The sequence below is a fragment of the Myxocyprinus asiaticus genome, chromosome 17 (genome assembly GCF_019703515.2).
Source record: "Myxocyprinus asiaticus isolate MX2 ecotype Aquarium Trade chromosome 17, UBuf_Myxa_2, whole genome shotgun sequence".
In the NCBI taxonomy this organism is placed as follows: Eukaryota; Metazoa; Chordata; class Actinopteri; order Cypriniformes; family Catostomidae; genus Myxocyprinus; species Myxocyprinus asiaticus.
In genome coordinates, this window is record NC_059360.1 from 40,105,660 (window position 1) to 40,123,473 (window position 17,814).

Consider the following 17,814-nt stretch of genomic DNA (forward strand, 5'->3'; position numbering starts at 1 on the left):
GAAGAACACCATCCCAACCGTAAAACATGGGGGTGGCAGCATCATGTTGTGGGGGTGTTTTAATGCAGGAGGGACTGGCACACTTCACAAAATAGATGGTATTATGAGGAAGGAAAATGATGTGGATATATTGAAGCAACATCTCAAGACATCAACCAGGAAGTTAAAGCTCGGTCGCAAATGGGTCTTCCAAATGGACAATGACCCCAAGCATACCTCCAAAGTTGTGGCAAAATGGCTTAAGGACAACAAATTCAAGGTATTGGAGTGGCCATCACAAAGCCCTGACCTCAATCCGATAGAAAATTTGTGGGCAGAAAAAGCACCTGACTCAGTTACACCAGTTCTGTCAGGAGGAATGGGCCAAAATTCCAGCAACTTATTGTGAGAAGCTTGTGGAAGGCTAACCAAAATGTTTGACCCAAGTTAAACAATTTAAAGGCAATGCTACCAAATACTAACAAAGTGTATGTAAACGTCTGACCCACTGGGAATGTGATGAAAAATAATTCTCTTTACTATTATTCTGACATTTCACATTCTTAAAATAAAGTAGTGATCCTAACTGACCTAAGACAGGCAATGTTTTTACGATTAAATATCAGGACTTGTGAAAAACTGAGTTTAAATGTATTTGGCTAAGGTGTATGTAAACTTCTGACTTCAACTGCATAATGCAAGTAAATCACTCGCATGCACAATCAAATCTCACGCTATTTGACTAAAACTGTCTATGATTAGCCACTGGCTAGTAAATGTTCAGATTTCAGTCACCAGTGATTGGGTAGTATAGTGGAGAAGTTATTAGCACAGAGTTCCTTTCACTCCATGTTGAGAGTAAAAGTTTGGTAAAACTTGTTCTGTGTCCAAAGACGAGATCCACTGATCCATATGTAATTGAATAAAGTCTCTTTTAATACCCTTTCTGTTCTTTACAGTCCATTGTTGATTAAAACAACAACAAAAAGAAGCATTTAATTCTAATCACACATGGGTGCTCTAAAGAAACCATGCACGTGTTCTCTCGTTATATACGCTTACTGGCTGATGCTGGTAGTCTTAAAAAGACAGTACCGATTTAGCATGTGTTCTACATATCTATGTAAATACTGGTAAATAGTACAAATTATGCAAGTAAAAAATAAATATGTAACAAATATAATTACGCAACATATGGAATTTCAAGACATTAATTGATGGAGTAGACTGAATTAGAACATTTTTCAATGTGACTGATTTGATGAAAAACTACTGATAAAATATCATTTGAAAAATTATATCTAGAATGGTTGTCTAGAAGGATCTTTTATAATTAAGAGCATTAGCAGAGAAATAATTTCTTTCATATGTGATCAAAATGGACATTGTTATAGAAATGTACCCATATGAAACAATATATAAAATCGAATTGAGATTGGAATCGAATAGAGAGCTTGTAAATCGGAATTAAATCGGGAAATCTGTATCAATACCTAGCCCTAGGCATCTCAATATTTTTAAGCCTTTTAATATCTCATTATTAATGCATTTGCTCTGAAATGGCTTAAAAGGGTGATTTTTCTCATTCAGAGAAACCAACCAAAAAGCCATTGAAGCCAAGTAAATTCAAAATGTTTAATGCAAGAAGTAAAAAACAGTACAAAATAATCAAGGCACGTTGTCCATCATGACACGTTCTTGGATAACTTATTGGCCCCCCCAAAAAAGTCTGTTAAAATTGTATAAGATATTCAAGATGTTGCTTCATTTTATATAGAGTTGGCAACTGTCCCGTATTAGCTGGGAAGTCCCGTATTTTTGGTAAAATGAAGACGTCCTGTATGGGACACCTACTGTCCCGTATTTTAAGTATTAAGTCGAGGGGGGACCAACCCCCCTGGCTGAACGACGAAACATCCTGTACTGAAGTGCTCAAACCCACCACTCGCCAAGCAAAATCACTGCGAAAATACTGTGAATAATTGATATACCAACAATTAAAGGGGCCATATTGTACATTTTTTCAGCATTTTATTTTCCCCAGAGGAAATAAACAGGTTATTGCTACTGTACTTTTAAGGCTGCCATATGCAATTGGCCTCTGTTATGATTGGCAAACCTCTTTTCTGAAGAAAATATGAGAGGTGCTTGTCCATGCTAAACTCGCCACCACTATGCAAGAGTGTTGTGGGTGGTTGGCAGTGACTAACACCACAATTATATTTAAGGCTGGATCCAGGAGGTTAATATTTGTCCAGTCACGTTTGAAACCAAAACTTTTGCAAACTCTCAGATACCCACATTAAAGGCAGGAAAGGTATTTGAACTGTTGCTTTACTAAAGTGATCTTAGGATTTGTGTGTCAGAGATGATGGAACACCAGCTCTGCCTAAGCAGACTGTGAGTCAGAGATGAGCAGTATGTTGTAGCTCCTGTCTCTTACCTGTTTGCTGGAACATGGCCATGGTGTGTGGGTTGGTGTGAACAGGTAGCGATCGAGTCCTCTGAACTGAGCTGTGGGTGCGGCTGGGCATGCTGTTACTGCCCCCTGGGTTGGCAAACCACAAACCCTAACAAAAACACATGTCAGCCAAATTAACATCATGTCATGCCACAAACTGTGCCACAAACTGTGTGCTCACGTGAAGGTTATAGGAAAGAGATAGAAGGCTTGATAAGTAAGAAATAGACGTAAACAAACAGTTAATGTTTGGACACACCAACTCATTTTTTATTAGTAGTATTTTCCACATTTTAGAATAATAGTACGCCATCCAAACTATGAAATAAATGGAAGTGCTTAAGCTTTTAGACCAAAAGGTCTTTAAGGTCATGAAATTGTGTGTACAAACTAGGGCTGCTCGATTATGTAAAAATAATAATCACGATTATTTTGGTCAATTCTGAGGTCACAATTATTTAACACGATTACTCACTGACTTTGGAAACATCACGCATTTATTAAATAAAAAAATAAAAAAAATTGTCTTTTTAACAGTGGATTTCCTTGAACTTGAAATGTAAACTGCACTGGGTAAGGGAGGAGGCTATTGTCATATGATAATTATTTTATATAACGTATGGTAATCAAACAAAGGAAAGCCTCCATTGCCATCATTTACAGAAGGCATGCTCACACTTCTATGCAACGAGATCTACTTTTTCCATCATGTTATTGCAGCAAGATCTACTATGTACAATGAAGGCTATACATTATCACAATACCAAAATTTCAGTACTCTGTAGTGAAATTTGACGATTCTCAATACCAGCTTCAAAACCACAAATAATAACACTAACTAATATGTTAATTATGGAAGAATGGTTTCAAGTTCTTAATTATTCAAGACTAGTAAACAGTCAGTAATAAAATAACAATAAAAAACAGCAATGAATAGAAAATGGATTAAAATAATAGAACAAAATATACAAATTAAGAAGTTTTTTTGTAAGTTTTTAACAGTAGTAGACTATCAAGTATTCATGTAAACATTCAGAATGAAATGCAACATAAAACTACTACTGGACTTCACTGTATGATAATACATTAATACTTTTAAAAACTTTTAAAAATTTTCTCATTTTCTTGTTATGGTTGTTTGATTATTATAATGACACACTAGACAGCAGCAGGTCTATAAGCTTACATTTACACTTACAAGTCTGACATTTTAATACAAATCCACTTTTATCTCCACTGTTTATGTTCACTTTAGATGTCACTCTCTGTGTTTAAATGAATACCTCACCAAGATGGGCATTTTGGCCAAATTCTAAAATGTATTTGACCATTCAGCATTTTCGAAACTCGTGCGCATGTTCAGCACACACATATACGCCACCTGTCAATCAAACAGGCCGCAGCTGTTACTAGATCACTAGTGAATTATAAAATGATGTGCTCTGGATTACTTTCAACAGCAGAATAAGAATACGAACATTCTAATAAGTGGCACAGGCCTAGGCTTTCACAAATATAGCCGGTTATTTCTTCGTTATTGATGTTTTAATCAGTCTGCTTGTCGGGTCGGGCAAGAAAAATTCTCTTTCACTTGCCCCTTCAAAATTTCACTTGTCCCAGACAAGCATTAATGTCGAGCCCTGATTAAATATTGTATTCAACATTCTCCGATAACAATATTTTTTTCTGCAGTATAGCTCCTAAAGTAAATGTATGTTGTTTTAAAGGAGTTTTAGATATTATTTTGGAAAACAAGCCAAAAAAGACTAATCAAAAACGTATTTTGTTCCAGTGTATAATGGGACAAGACTACACTCTCTCACCTTTATGTTCACTTTGATTCATCTTTAACTCACAAAAAACAAACTTTCTCTTCTTAATAGAGCTGCATATCTCTGATTTTCTTCATGATAAGATAAACACAGTGAACGTGACACATATATTATGATACAATAAGTCGCGAGCCATCACGTTATAATCTAGCTGTAGCAAACACGTGCGAGTGACTAGTGTCCCCCCGCCAGAGTGTGCATCAGCCGGGTGAAGATTCAATCTCTTCCCCAGTCACTTCACGCAACTCATAGACACGGCGCTGACCACACAGAGAAATGCCAGTTTCTCAGTTTATTTTCAGAACCCACTTCCTTATTATTTGAACTTTAATAAAGGATGCTTTAAAGATATAATGCCAGGGTGTTGCGTTGCGAAACGGAATGCGGCACAATAATAGTTTTATCTCGCTTATCTTGTTTTCATTATCGTTGGAAGCCAAAACCGTAATTGAAAATAAAATGTGATTAATCACCCAGCCCTAGTACATGAAAAATCACATAAAAACTGAAAGATCTCAGATGAGGAAAAACTTCTGATGATATTATTAGACTTCAACCAATAGTGGATTTTGCAGATACCGATAACTAAGGTGGTGAAAAGGCAGAGAATTGATTATTCGGCCAATAGTTTTTTAAAATTGATTTAATGAATGTTAAAAAGGTGATGGACATAGACATATAGGCTACAAGAGTCCAAAATGAGTAAAATCTCAGATGCAGGTTTACCGTTTAAGTAAAATCCTAATCATAACCAGAAAAAGAAATTAAGATTTGCACTTTTAACTATAAACAAGCCCAAAACACATTGGGGACACATATTTTAAAATGTCTGTGCTTCCAAACAAAACGTGCACTCTTACTCTTACATCATCTACAATATATTACAATAAAAATACTATAAAGTAAATATTGTCATATGGGCTAATAAATACTGTATGAACAGTAATACATTAACAGTAGATCATCATTCATCAATAGTAGATCAACAGAGTTTGCGTCAATTGTCCGGTATTCCTGTATTATAAAATACTTTTTTCCTTTTCCCAACAACACTGTCAGTCAAAATTAACATGAACTCAACAATCAATAAAGGTTATATAAATAAACGTTCAATTATGTCAATGCTTCATATGTGTCTTTTTCATTTTTTGTATTAATAATTGTGATTTAGTCCATAAACAGTGATGGTGACGGTGACTTTGCTATGTTACAACCCTTTATATGTAAATATGAACCAAATTAAGCTTTTTATAGCCTATATATATTTGCCAGATGAAGGGTTTTGGCCACAGAGGAATATGGAGAAAATATATTTTAAATGCAACTATCTGTGTTGATTTTTTCCGATAACCGATAGTTCCAAAAGCAACTATCGGCACCGATGAATCGGTAAAACTGATGAATCAGTAAAACTGATATATCGATCAAGCTCTAATGATTATAAAGAATTTCTATTTAACTTTAAATCTAATATAACTATTTGTAAAAGCATACCCCTTCTCATGGATTCCTGTGAAGCATTGTTAAAGGGATAGTGTTGTTGGAACACGAAAGCTGATGCTAGGCAGAATGTTAGCCTTATTCACTTTCATTGTATGGAAAAAAGTTGCAATGAAAGCAAATGGTGACTGAGACTGACCTGCCAAACATCTCCGTTTGTGTCATACGAGTTTGGAATAACATGAGGGTGAGCAAATGATGATAAATGTTTTCATTTTCAGGTGTACTATCACTTTATATGTTATTTTTCTCAGCTCGAGTCAGGGAGAAATTCTTACATATACACTGATTTCATGTGAATAACCCCTTCAAACCTGCCTATCCTTTTTTCATTCACTCCACTTTCTCCCTTCATATGACTCCCTCTTCCCCTTTCCTGGGCCCTCCCATACGGAGTAGCAGGGGAAAACAGGAAATGCCTGTGCACTGTTCTCACTGCCTCTGACAAGCTCCCTCTCTCTTTCTCCCTTTTCTCTTTTACCCCTCCCCTCTCCCTCTTTTTCCCTCTCTCATCCCTCCAGTCGTTCCTCTCCCCAAATATGACTCATCGGCCGTTTAATGCACCTAACCTCACTGTCCACAGTCTCTGAACCAGGGAGGCAGTTGGAACTTCCTCCCATTGTAAGCATGCCTAGAAAAATGTTTAAGCAGACACGCAAGAACGCCAGGTTATCGCTATGCTTCCAAAACCAGATCCTCAGTTGTTCCATTCAACAGTGATGTAGGAATTCTGGAATGCTGTAAATTGCCTGCAGTTCCATCCACTTCAAAAAGTAGAGCACCGTCCATTTTGAAATTGTGACAAAGTAATTTACACTTTGGGTTTGGTGTTCTTGAAAGCCATCATGATGGATGTGAGGTTGTTCATTTTCTAAAGAAAATGCAAGTGGTGTTTGCCCTTGCACAACTCACAACCACAACGTGTGGGTGGTTGCTAGGGCACTGCTAGGCAGTTGGTAAGGTGTTCTGGGTGATTGCTAAGCGGTTGCTTCCTGGCCCAATACAAAAGAGCCCATCCCCAAGATATTCTGATCCTTAGATATTGCTCTAGTCCCTCCTGCAATGCAAGTCTATGGGATTTTTTTCATTGTCCAACAGACGAAAATCACATGTCTGATCAGTAAAATCGCAACTCAGTTTATGGCTTTGGGTTTCAGGTTTGTTCAAATCCATAACCCTAAGCATAAACAAAAGTTATAGTGATTCTTGCTTTAGTAAACATCACTAATCACAAACCTGTCGTCCCTGTTTCAGGCCAGTAGGGGTGCTGCTGCCACTTCGGGGGGTTGGTCGGAAAAGGCCAGTGGTACCCAAAAGGCCGAGTCTTGCACCAGGCAAACTCCGCATCTGATACTGGCGCAGGTTCCTCCGGGTGGGCACGCCACTGCCCACGCAGCCCGTGGTAGGAAGGGAGTTGGACTGGCCGTAACGGCTGCTGTAATAAATTACATACAGAAAACGGAGTCAAAACAGATGATCTTATAAGCAAACATAAGGTCAGAAACATACTTTACAGAAGTATGCATATGCAATGCTAATCTGCAATCCAGTTGTGTAAACTGTGGCAGTAACAAACCTTAGTACTCAAGGGACGAAAGAGTTGCCTTCAAAAGTTTGTGTCATTAAACTGAATTTGTTATTCTTTTTTTTTTTTTTCATTTGTTCACACTAATGTCCGCTTTAGTGCCCCTTGTGGCAACGTTGAGAATGCAACACATACTTGCATTGTGTTCTGAACTGCTGTCTGATATATTTTGGAATTAAACCATGCACGAAATCTACTGTAGCTCGGGTAGCAAGGAGTGTGTTTTACTCTTAAAGGAATAGTTCACCCCAAAATGAAAATTTTTCATTTGCTCAGCCTCATGATGTTCCAAACCCATATGACATTCCTTCTTCCGTAGAACACAAAAGGAGATGTTAGGTAATATGTTAGTTTCAGTCACCATTCACATTCATTACATGTAATCAAAATAAATGGTGACTGAGGCCATTCTGTGTAACATCTCCTTTTGGTTTCCACGGAAGAATGAAAGTCATATAGGTTTGGAACAACATGAGGGTGAGCAAATGAAAATTTTTCATTTTGGGGTGAACTACCCCTTTAAGAGTAAATCAAACTGTGCAATGTAAATGGACAAAATTAACCTATTATTTTCCTGTCAGATTCTTTAATATGTCCCTCAGGCCTAATCAGACAAAAAGGCAACAGACAGATATTATTGAAGCTTTAAAGGAATGGTTTACCTGAAAATGATCATTCTCTCATCATTTACTCAGAATGATAACTGAATTATAATTCTTGGGTGAACTATTCCATTAGGCCTCATCAATTATCGTTTGTTATCTAGGATAAATGTTAAGCATTATTTTTACAATGCCAATAATGCTATTTGAATCTGAATTTGTGGCATAAAATGGGAGATTCTTGTTAAGCATCACAGACTCTATTTGCAGACCATGATGCAATCCAGTAGGGAGTGACGACACTGACTTTGCTCCTAAACACTGTGTGGTCTGTGGTATGTGATCACCATTACAGTCTTAGTTCAACAAATACAAATACAGATGGGAAGAATTCTGCCCTAAATCAATCAACTTAACTGACAAGGCAAACCTCAAAAGGATTGTTCCTGCCAAATGCTTGCCCCCAGCACACTGTATGATCTAAGCCTATAAAACTTGAGCAACAAAACTGGTTTAGTCAGGAAACTCTGGCCTATTAATCTGATGACACAACTGTCAAGTAAGGATAAGATCTTCTACTGAAATATAGTCGTTTTTAAAAGCTTTCTGGTGTTGCATATGAAGCAATATTGAGCAGAATAATATGACTTACACAAGAAATGATTGATTTCAGGTTGGTACTTTGTGATTTTTACCTAATTTTATGAGCACTGATTATAGGCAAAATGTCAACTTTATAACATGTTTTGAGAGTTTTGAGAAATGGTTACATTAAAGGTTCCCACACTATTTATCAATTAACTTCTATGACTTTTCTAGTTATTATTATTGGATAAGGATTTTTATAAAGATAGATAAGGATAAGGAAATCATTTTATAGAGATTGCTCTCAAAATGAAATATTATAGAGTTAAAAAAAAAGCAATATTCACTACAGAAATGTCCATGATTTTTGTAGATTTGATACATTTTCTTTACTTTTCCATGACTTTATTAAAGAGACAGTTCACCTGAAAATGAAAATTCTCTCATCATTTACTCACTTCCATGCCATCCCAGATGTGTACGACTTTCTTCTGTGGAACACAAATAAAGATTTTAAGAATATTTCAGCTCTGTAGATCTATACAATGCAAGTGAATGGTGACCAGACCTTTAAAGCTCCAGAAATAACAAAGGCAGCATAAAAGTAATCCATACGACTCCAGTGGTTTAATATATGTCTCCTGAAGAGATGCAACCACTTTTGGTGAGAAACAGATCAAAAATGTCAATCTGTTTTATAAATCTCCACTTTCAGAATGTCAAAAGGACTTAAATATTGTTAAATATCTGTTTCTCACCCACACCTATTATATTACTCCTGAAGACATGGATTTAACCACTGGAGTAACATGGATTACTTTTATTGTGCATTTATGAGCTTTTTGGTGCTTGAAAGTTCTGGTCACCATTCACTCGCATTGTATGGACCTACAGAGCTGAGATATTCTTCTAAAAATCTTTGTTTATGTTCTGCAGATTTTTGGGATGACATGAGGGTGAGTAAATGATGAGAGAATCTTTATTTTTGGGTGAACTACTCCTTTAATTTCCATGACTGGGGGAATCCTGTATATTACTTCTGTTTGGGGTCTCAGAGTTCCCAGGTATAGGGGACCTGGGTAGCTCAGTGGTAAAAGACGCTGGCTACCACCCCTGGAGTTCGCTAGTTCGAATCCCAGGGCGTGCTGAGTGACTCCAGCCAGGTCTCCTAAGCAACCAAATTGGCCCAGTTGCTAGGGAGGGTAGAGTCACATGGGGCAACCTCCTCGTGGTCACTATAATGTGGTTCGTTCTCAGTGGGGCGCGTGGTGAGTTGAGTGTGGATGCTGCGGTGGATGGCATGAAGCCTCCACACGCGCTATGTCTCCGTGGCAACACGCTCAACAAGCCACATGATAAGATGCGCTTGTTGATGGTCTCAGACGCGGAGGCAGCTGGGATTCGTCCTCCGCCACCTGGATTGAGGTGAATCACTACGCAACCATGAGGACTTAAAAGCGAATTGGGCATTCCAAATTGGGTAAAAAAAAAACAAAAAACAAAAAAAAAAAAGAGATCCCAGGTATAAAACACTAATAAATACCACAAATTTTCACAAGCATTTCTGTTTGTTGTACACTAAATATTTTTGTTGTATTGTATGCTTTATTGTATTTTTCTAACAATCTGGCTGGGGTCAAGTTGAGAAACAATATTACAATCATAGATAACAATCCATTATCTAAAAAGTGCCTACTTTTTCATAAAACAGTGGGTAAAAGCTTCAATAATATCTGTCTACTGAGGCTGTTAATGTCAGAGTGAAATATTAAAAGAATCTGAAAGATTCACTTGAGAATTACATCATACATCATGGGATTTTCTAGAAGCCCAAACAGAAGAAAACGTCTTAATTGAACATGGTTTAAATGCACTCTTTTTTCATTTTTCAGTTTTATCCCCTTTCCTCCCAATTTGGAATGCTCAATTCCCACTACTTAGTAGGTCCTCGTGGTGGCGCAGTTACTCACCTCAATCTGGGTGGCGGAGGACAAGTCTTAGTTGCCTCCGCTTCTGAGACAGTCAATCCGCGCATCTTATCACGTGGCTCGCTGTGCATGACACCGCGGAGACTCACAGCATGTGGAGGCTCATGCTACTCCCCGCGATCCACGCACAACTTACCACGCGCCCCACTGAGAGCGAGAACCACTAATCGCGACCACGAGGAGATTACCTCATGTGACTCTGCCCTCCCTAGCAACCAGGCCAATTTGGTTGCTTAGGAGACCTGGCTGGAGTCACTCAGCACACCCTGGATTCGAACTCGCGACTTCAGGGTTGGTAGTCAGCGTCAATACTCGCTGAGCTACCCAGGTCCCCTAAATGTACTCTTAAATTTTGCCTTTTGATTGTAACTTATGAAGGCAGTGGATCTCAATGAACGAAACAGTTCCTTGTTTTGTCAACCACAAATGCTACCCATGAGCTCCAAAGTCCACACATTACCTTCGTCTGGGACCTGTTAAGTCCAGGAGAGTTTTGCGTGAAATTGACCGGAACTGCACCTGCACCTGCTGTTTCCATGACAACAACCTCTTCTTCTGCGTCTCTGTGAAGGCCTGAATGGGGTTGGACAAGTCAGAGCGGTGAGGGGTGGGAAAGAGTGACTCAGGGTTTCCATTCCAGCTCAAAAATGCTCAACTGTGCCTAACTGTTAAAGGAACATTACACCTCCCATCTGATCATTCCAGGACTATGTATAATGGGATTATTCCAGTTCTTTTTCAAACTGAGCATGTTTGTTTCAGCAGTTTTCATTAATAAGCAAGAAAAAAAATAACCAAGAGAATAAATTCTCTGAACTATAAGCTTGCTATCTCCTGGCCATGGCACTTTCTGTATGTCGCTCTGGATAAGAATGCTTGCTCAATGCCTTTAAATATAAATTTACTTCTGTGGCAAACTGTAACATTTTTGTACTATGTTTCAACATAAGTGTATACATTTCTTGGGCCTAATTTAAAAAGGGATAGTTCATCCAAAAATGGAAATTCTCAAAAGGAGTAAGTTAGCATAATGACCAGACTGCCCTTTTCCATACAACGAAAGTAAATGGTGACTACAGCACGGGTATGGACTACTTTTATGATACTTTTTGTTCCTTTTGGAGCTTGACAGCCATAGTCACCATCTGCTTTCATAGTATGGAAAAAGATCAGCCTGGAGATTCTGCTAGCTAACTCCTTTTTTGTTACATGTTACATACATGTTTTAAGCAACACAAGTGTGAGTAGATGATGACCGAATTAAAATTTTTGGGTCAAACTATACCTTTAACAAAATGATCAAGTTATCAATGACACACACAAAAATCAATCCATAAGAATGAATAAATAAGCCTCTATATGATAATTCAGATCTCTCTGTACACTTACCTCATGGATTAATGACTTATCAATAAGCTGTAGGTAGGAACTAATGTTCTCCTCATCTGACCCGGAGACAAGGAGCTGTGTGCAAACTGTTAGAAAAAGAGGTAAAAAGAAAAAATTGTGTTGAGTCGTATATTTATAAAAAAAAAACGTATTCAACAATGACCATAGCACAACAACAGCTCGTGTTTTGTATGAGTAAAGACATAGTCGTCATCATTTACTCACCCTCATGTTGTTGCAAACCCAAATGACTTTCTTCCATGGAACACAAAATCAGATGTTAAGTAGAATATTAGCCATAGTCACCATTCACTTTGGAAAAACATTATAATAAAAGTACATAATGATTGAGGCTAAAATTCTGCCTAACATCTCTTTTTGAGTTCCACGGGAGAAAGAAAGTCACATTGGTTTGCAACAACACGAGAGTGAGTAAATGATGACAGAATTTTCATTTTTGGGTGAACTATCCCTTTAAGTATATCTTTCAATCTAATATGCTGCTCTGACTACTGCTGTCGATCTCAGAAGCAAGGTACATAACCTTTGTTTGCCTGTTCGACACCCTCTGAACCCATTTTCCTGTGTGTTAGATACAGAGGTGTGGAAATTGAAAGCAATGACCTAAACATTCCTAAAAATATAATATGATTCTCCGATTAAGAGCGTAACTATACGTGAACCTTTGCCCATGACGCGAGTGAACTGAGCAGGGATGTCTCCCTCGGCTATGACCGTGGAGCTGCCCTCTGTCTCTCCTCCGCCCAAGTTGGAGCTGGCAATGCTGCTCTTCCCCTCTGCACTCAGCATGTGGCGCTGTGACGACTCCTCCGTGCTGCATGCCTTAATGGGGGACTGAATTATCTGGTGGAGCTCCTGTAAAGGGGCACGTAGATTCCCTCCCTCCAGAATGTCCTAAAAAAGAAAAAGATTGATAGAAAGGGATTCACAATTGTGTAAAGAAAATCAAGGGCACTTAAGGCTGATGTTAAAATACTTTCTCTTATCCCAGCTTTATATGCAGAGATAACTATAAGTAAGCCATTATCAAGCATGTGATCGGCATGCCTGATTAGTAATAGCAATTATTAGTAGTACCAATTAGTAGCCTCCATCTCGCGCTTTCTCAACTCTAAAGTATGTGCATGACGCAGCAGCAGCTCCACCCGAGGGAAGGTTCACTGATTCTTTTGAAGGTTCATTGGGTACCAAATTTTAAAGACTCCAGTCCTTAAATTCATATCTTCGGCAGGGGTATGACAGGTGCGGGGGAGAAATAAATAAATATTTAAGTCCTTTATTACTATCAATCACCACATTCACTTTTACATTCTTCTTCTTGTGTTTTTGGCAATTCGCATTCTTCGTGCATATCGCCATCTACTGGGCAGGGAGAAGAATTTATAGTAAAAAAGGACTTAAATATTTATCTGTTTCTGATCATATCGCTTCTGAAGATATAGATTCAACCACTGGAATCGTATGGATTACTTTCATACTGCCTTTACGTGCTTTTTGGAGCTTCAAAGTTCTGGCCACCATTCAATTGCATTGTGAAGACCTACAGAGCTGAAATATTCTTCTAAAAATCTTTGTTTGTGTTCTGCAGAAGAAACAAAATCACACACATCTGGAATGGCATGAGGGTAAGTAAATGAGATAATTTACATTTTTGGGTGAACTATCCCTTTAAAGGCTCAACTAATTGTTTTCTGTCCTCTTGGTGCAAACCCTACACAACTGATCGCAGACTAAGTGCATCAATTAAGATCATGCATCAATTAAGATCATTCTCCTCCCTGACTGAGGCTACGATCCCGAAATTTTCACACAAACTTATACATAGCAAGGAGAGAGTTTATTTTTTGACAACATGTCAACAAACAACATGTAGGAAGGGCTTGCGGTTATTTCTGCACAAATTTGCTCAGAACTCTTTTATTTATTTACTTATTTTGCTCCCAATTCTCAATGCAGTGCTGTCTGACGCTCTTTCGTTCTCGCTCTTTTAAACTGGCTTTTGTTCATTGCTGCTTTCTTGCTGGTCTGGACAGTAAGCAAACCTGATGACTGGTCGTCCAATATTTTGGGATATTTCAAACAAGTTTGAAATATGTAATTGTGCTATGATCTGGGACTTCTTGTCACAGACTAGTCGGCAAATATAAACATCAAAGGCAAAACCTTGAGTCTTATAACGTGCACTTGGCTTAAGAGAGAGAAAGATGACAAATTAATGGATGCAAGCGCAGTTCTTATATTCAAGGCTGCGGTATAGCATTATTTTTACGCTTCCATAAATTCAAGATGAGCCACTGTCAGGTGTCGGGATATTTCAGACATGTAATGAGGTGGAAACTGACATGTGAGGACAAAATAAAGGTCTACCAAAAATACATGCATGTTTGTTTCCCCTGTCGCGCGGTGCTACCCTAGTCAGGCCCGACACATGTGGCACACTAAAACTTTAAATGGATGTGGCTATCAGGAGTAGGTGTCTTATTTCTGATCCTACAAATGCATCGAGATTGAGAACTTGATGAAAAGGTTACTCTGAAATTAGACGGCAACTGGCTCCTTCCTGTCTCTTGTTGTTTCATTTGTTCAAAATATTACATCCTTGCATTAAAGAGATGACATTTTACAATGAACAAAGAAGAAAATGATGGATTGCATGTAAAATTAATAATGGTAGATGCTTTGGCAGCATTTGAGAGAACAGGGAAAGAATCTAGATTGGTGTGGCTTAATTATTAAAGATCAAGGATTGTAAGGTTGCTGGTTCGAACCCCAAGTTGTTATTGTAAAAATACAAGATGTTCAGGATGAAAGTGCCTGTCAAATGAATGAATGCAAAAGTTAGTGATTGACAGGGTAAGAATGGGGTTGGAGGATACAGGTCGTAAAAAACTTGAGGCTCTGACCTTTTCTAAACAGCGCAGCATGTTCTGCCTGTCTTTCAACTTCTGTATACTGATGATGATCTTGTGCCGTGCCCCTTTGGTAACTTGCTATATCAGAAGAAAACATTATTTAAGACACATAAATGTACAAAATACATACATAAAAGTCTGAGACGAATGAAAATGCTCTTACTTTGCATTATTTTCTAATTAAAAGGAATAGTTCACCCAAAAATTTTAATTCTCTCATCATTTACTCACCTTCATGCCATCCCAGATAAGTATGACTTTGTCATCTGCAGAACAAACAAAGATTTTGGAAGAATATCTCAGCTCTGTAGGTCCATACAATGCAAATGAATGATGACCAAAACTTTGAAGCACCAAAAAACACATAAAGGCAGCATAAAAGTAATTAATTCGACTCCAGTAGTTTAATCCATGTCTTCTGAAGCGATCTAATCGGTTTTGGGTGAGAACAGACAAAAATGTAACTCCTTTTTCACTGTACATCTTGCCATTGTAGTCTCTAGGAACATCATGATTTCAAGCTCGATTCCACTTCCTAGTGCTTGACACATGCGCAGAGCACTAGATGGCGCTAGGAAGTGTAATTGAGCCTGAAATCATGATCGCCAAGGAGACTGCTGATGTCAAGATTTGTGAAAAAGGAGTTATATTTTGGTCTGCTCTCACCCAAAACCTATTAGATTGCTTTTGAAGACATGGATTAAAACACTGTTATATGGATTACTTTTATGCTGCCTTTATGTACGTTTTTGAGCTTTAAAGTTTTGGTCACTATTTACTTGCAATTGTTTGAGCTGAAATATTCTTCTAAAAATCTTTGTGTTCAGCAGAAGAAAGAAAGTCATACACATCTGGGATGGCATGAGGGTGTGTACATGATGAGAGCATTTTCATTTTTGGGTGAACTATCCCTATAATACAAAGTTTTTATTATATTATTAGCAAAACAATTCAAGTGAAAAGTTTTATTGAAGAAATATGAATAATATGAAGTTCTGAATTAGTGTCTGGTATGTCCCTCTTTTGCCTTAATGAGAGCATGCAGTTGAGCTGGCATGGACTATACAAGTTCATGCAAAACTTGATCCATGTTATTCCAGCATGATTTGTGAATATTCCAAAGAGAATCTTGTGTGCTTCCATAGAAGCAAGGAAATCTGACCTTTTGTACAAAGGAGTTAACATGGTCATTGTCACAAATTTGCTTAAATTTGATAAGTGACCTAGAAAGAGAGCAAAATCTTTTTTTTTTTTTTCTACATTTCAAGTAATAAACTTTGTTATAAATGTTTCAAAATCCTAAAATTTTGTTCATTTCCAGAGAAAAAAGGGATTCAATGTGGTCTCAGACTTGGAACCTACTGTAAATGTTGATATAATGACAAGACATTGATGATGGCTTATATAATTTAAGACTCCTCGGGTTTCATACCGAGTCATTAGTATTCCAGAGCTCGTTAACAGGCCGAAGAACCAACCTGCGCTTCCAACTGATGCTCTGTCAGTGACATCATCTCGTCGTAGGTCATAGTGGAGAAGAGCCCCGCGTACTTGTGGAGACGAAGACTCTTCAGCCACCCTGGCACATCTGAGGGCAAAATCACATTGTTGCTAATGAAACATCAGGCAGGATAAGATTCCTTGCAAGCAGTAAGGGAGTGGTGTGGCCAAGTGTAGCTCCATTGGTCGAGCATGGCACTACCTACGCCAGAGGTCACTGGTCTCATTCCCAAAGAATGCATATACTAAGGTAATGTATAGATTGAATGCACTATAAGTCACTTTAGATAAAGGTGTTTTAAAAATCCATAAATGTAATGAAAACTGGGTTGGTTGGAGTCATGGCGCAATACTTAGTGCCTATGATCCTGACACATTGAGCTGTGGTGCAGGGGTAGCAGGCTTACATGGTTAGTTACAACTGAGAATCAACAATTATACATGACACCATGCGTAAACAAATAGCTGAAGGAAGGACGTCAGCTGAGTAATTGACGCAGATGTTTTCCAGTTCACCTTTTGCGTCACAGTATTGCAAAAGTAACCAGTTGATGATAATTGAAAGATATATGCAGTAGATAATGTGTAATTTGTAATGTTTACATTCTGAATTCATGGTGCTAATGCTGACCTTGGCCGTAGTATGCACCATTTACCATTTATTGTAGTTTATTATGGAATTTGTGAAACTAGTCATGATCATGAAGGTTTTTTTTTTTTTTTAACTATTTTTTTTAATAGTTTTTTAAAGAAAGAATTTGATAATACTGCAAAGATGGGTGTTGGGTAATATGGGTGTTAATATGCCAAACAAATGTGAGGATTAGTCAATGAGCAGAATACAGACAAAAGAATAATAATTAGAGGCACATCAATGTGTCACATGTGTGAATGATTTACAGACTGCTGATCGGTCCAAAAGTGAACATTTCTAGCGTTTGCCATGATACAGGTTGCATTGCATGCAGAAGTAATCATCCCTATTCCCTTTTCCCTTTGAGGACGTTACCATCTACTGTGAGAGCTTTGGTGGGCTGAAAGGTGTGGGTCTCAAAAAAAAAATTTATAGTAACTTTTATTTGAAATTCTGGTTGAAGTGATCTTACAGCATGGCGATCATGATTGTTTTCCCTTCAAAGTGCCCTTTGGAGGCTGATTTATCCTGTTTAGAAAGGAGGGACATTTGTGTTGTTATTGCTCTTCTTCTTCTCTTCTTTGTATTGCACTCAACTTCCGGGTTAAATACACGTCACACAGCACCTCTGTTTTTCGGAGCATGGGCATAACGCAGAGTCAAATTGTGGTCTGATTAACGTGTATACATGCTGGATAAAGCCCAGCAACAATCACATTATCCAGGACTGTTAGTTCAATTTAGCAAAAACCAGAGGTGGGTAGAGTAGCCAAAAACTGTACTCAAGTAAAAGTACAATTACTTAAAAAAAAAAAAAAAAAAAATT

The 17,814-nt window shown here is 37.9% G+C and overlaps 1 protein-coding gene across 2 annotated transcripts in view; it reads right to left on the reverse strand.

Annotated features, from left to right (window-relative positions):
* Positions 1–17,814, reverse strand: part of LOC127455432 (protein Smaug homolog 1-like) — a 181,351-nt gene that overhangs the window by 116,155 nt on the left and 47,382 nt on the right. Inside the window, exons 5-11 of one of the 2 annotated variants that reach the window (XM_051723346.1) lie at positions 16,333–16,442; positions 14,846–14,932; positions 12,605–12,836; positions 11,922–12,007; positions 10,993–11,105; positions 7,009–7,204; positions 2,423–2,549 (exon numbers count right to left, since the gene is read on the reverse strand). In XM_051723346.1, coding sequence (XP_051579306.1) covers positions 2,423–2,549; positions 7,009–7,204; positions 10,993–11,105; positions 11,922–12,007; positions 12,605–12,836; positions 14,846–14,932; positions 16,333–16,442 — 951 coding nt within the window. Of the gene's footprint in view, positions 1–2,422; positions 2,550–7,008; positions 7,208–10,992; positions 11,106–11,921; positions 12,008–12,604; positions 12,837–14,845; positions 14,933–16,332; positions 16,443–17,814 lie in introns of both variants that reach the window. The other variant, XM_051723345.1, reaches the window with a different exon arrangement.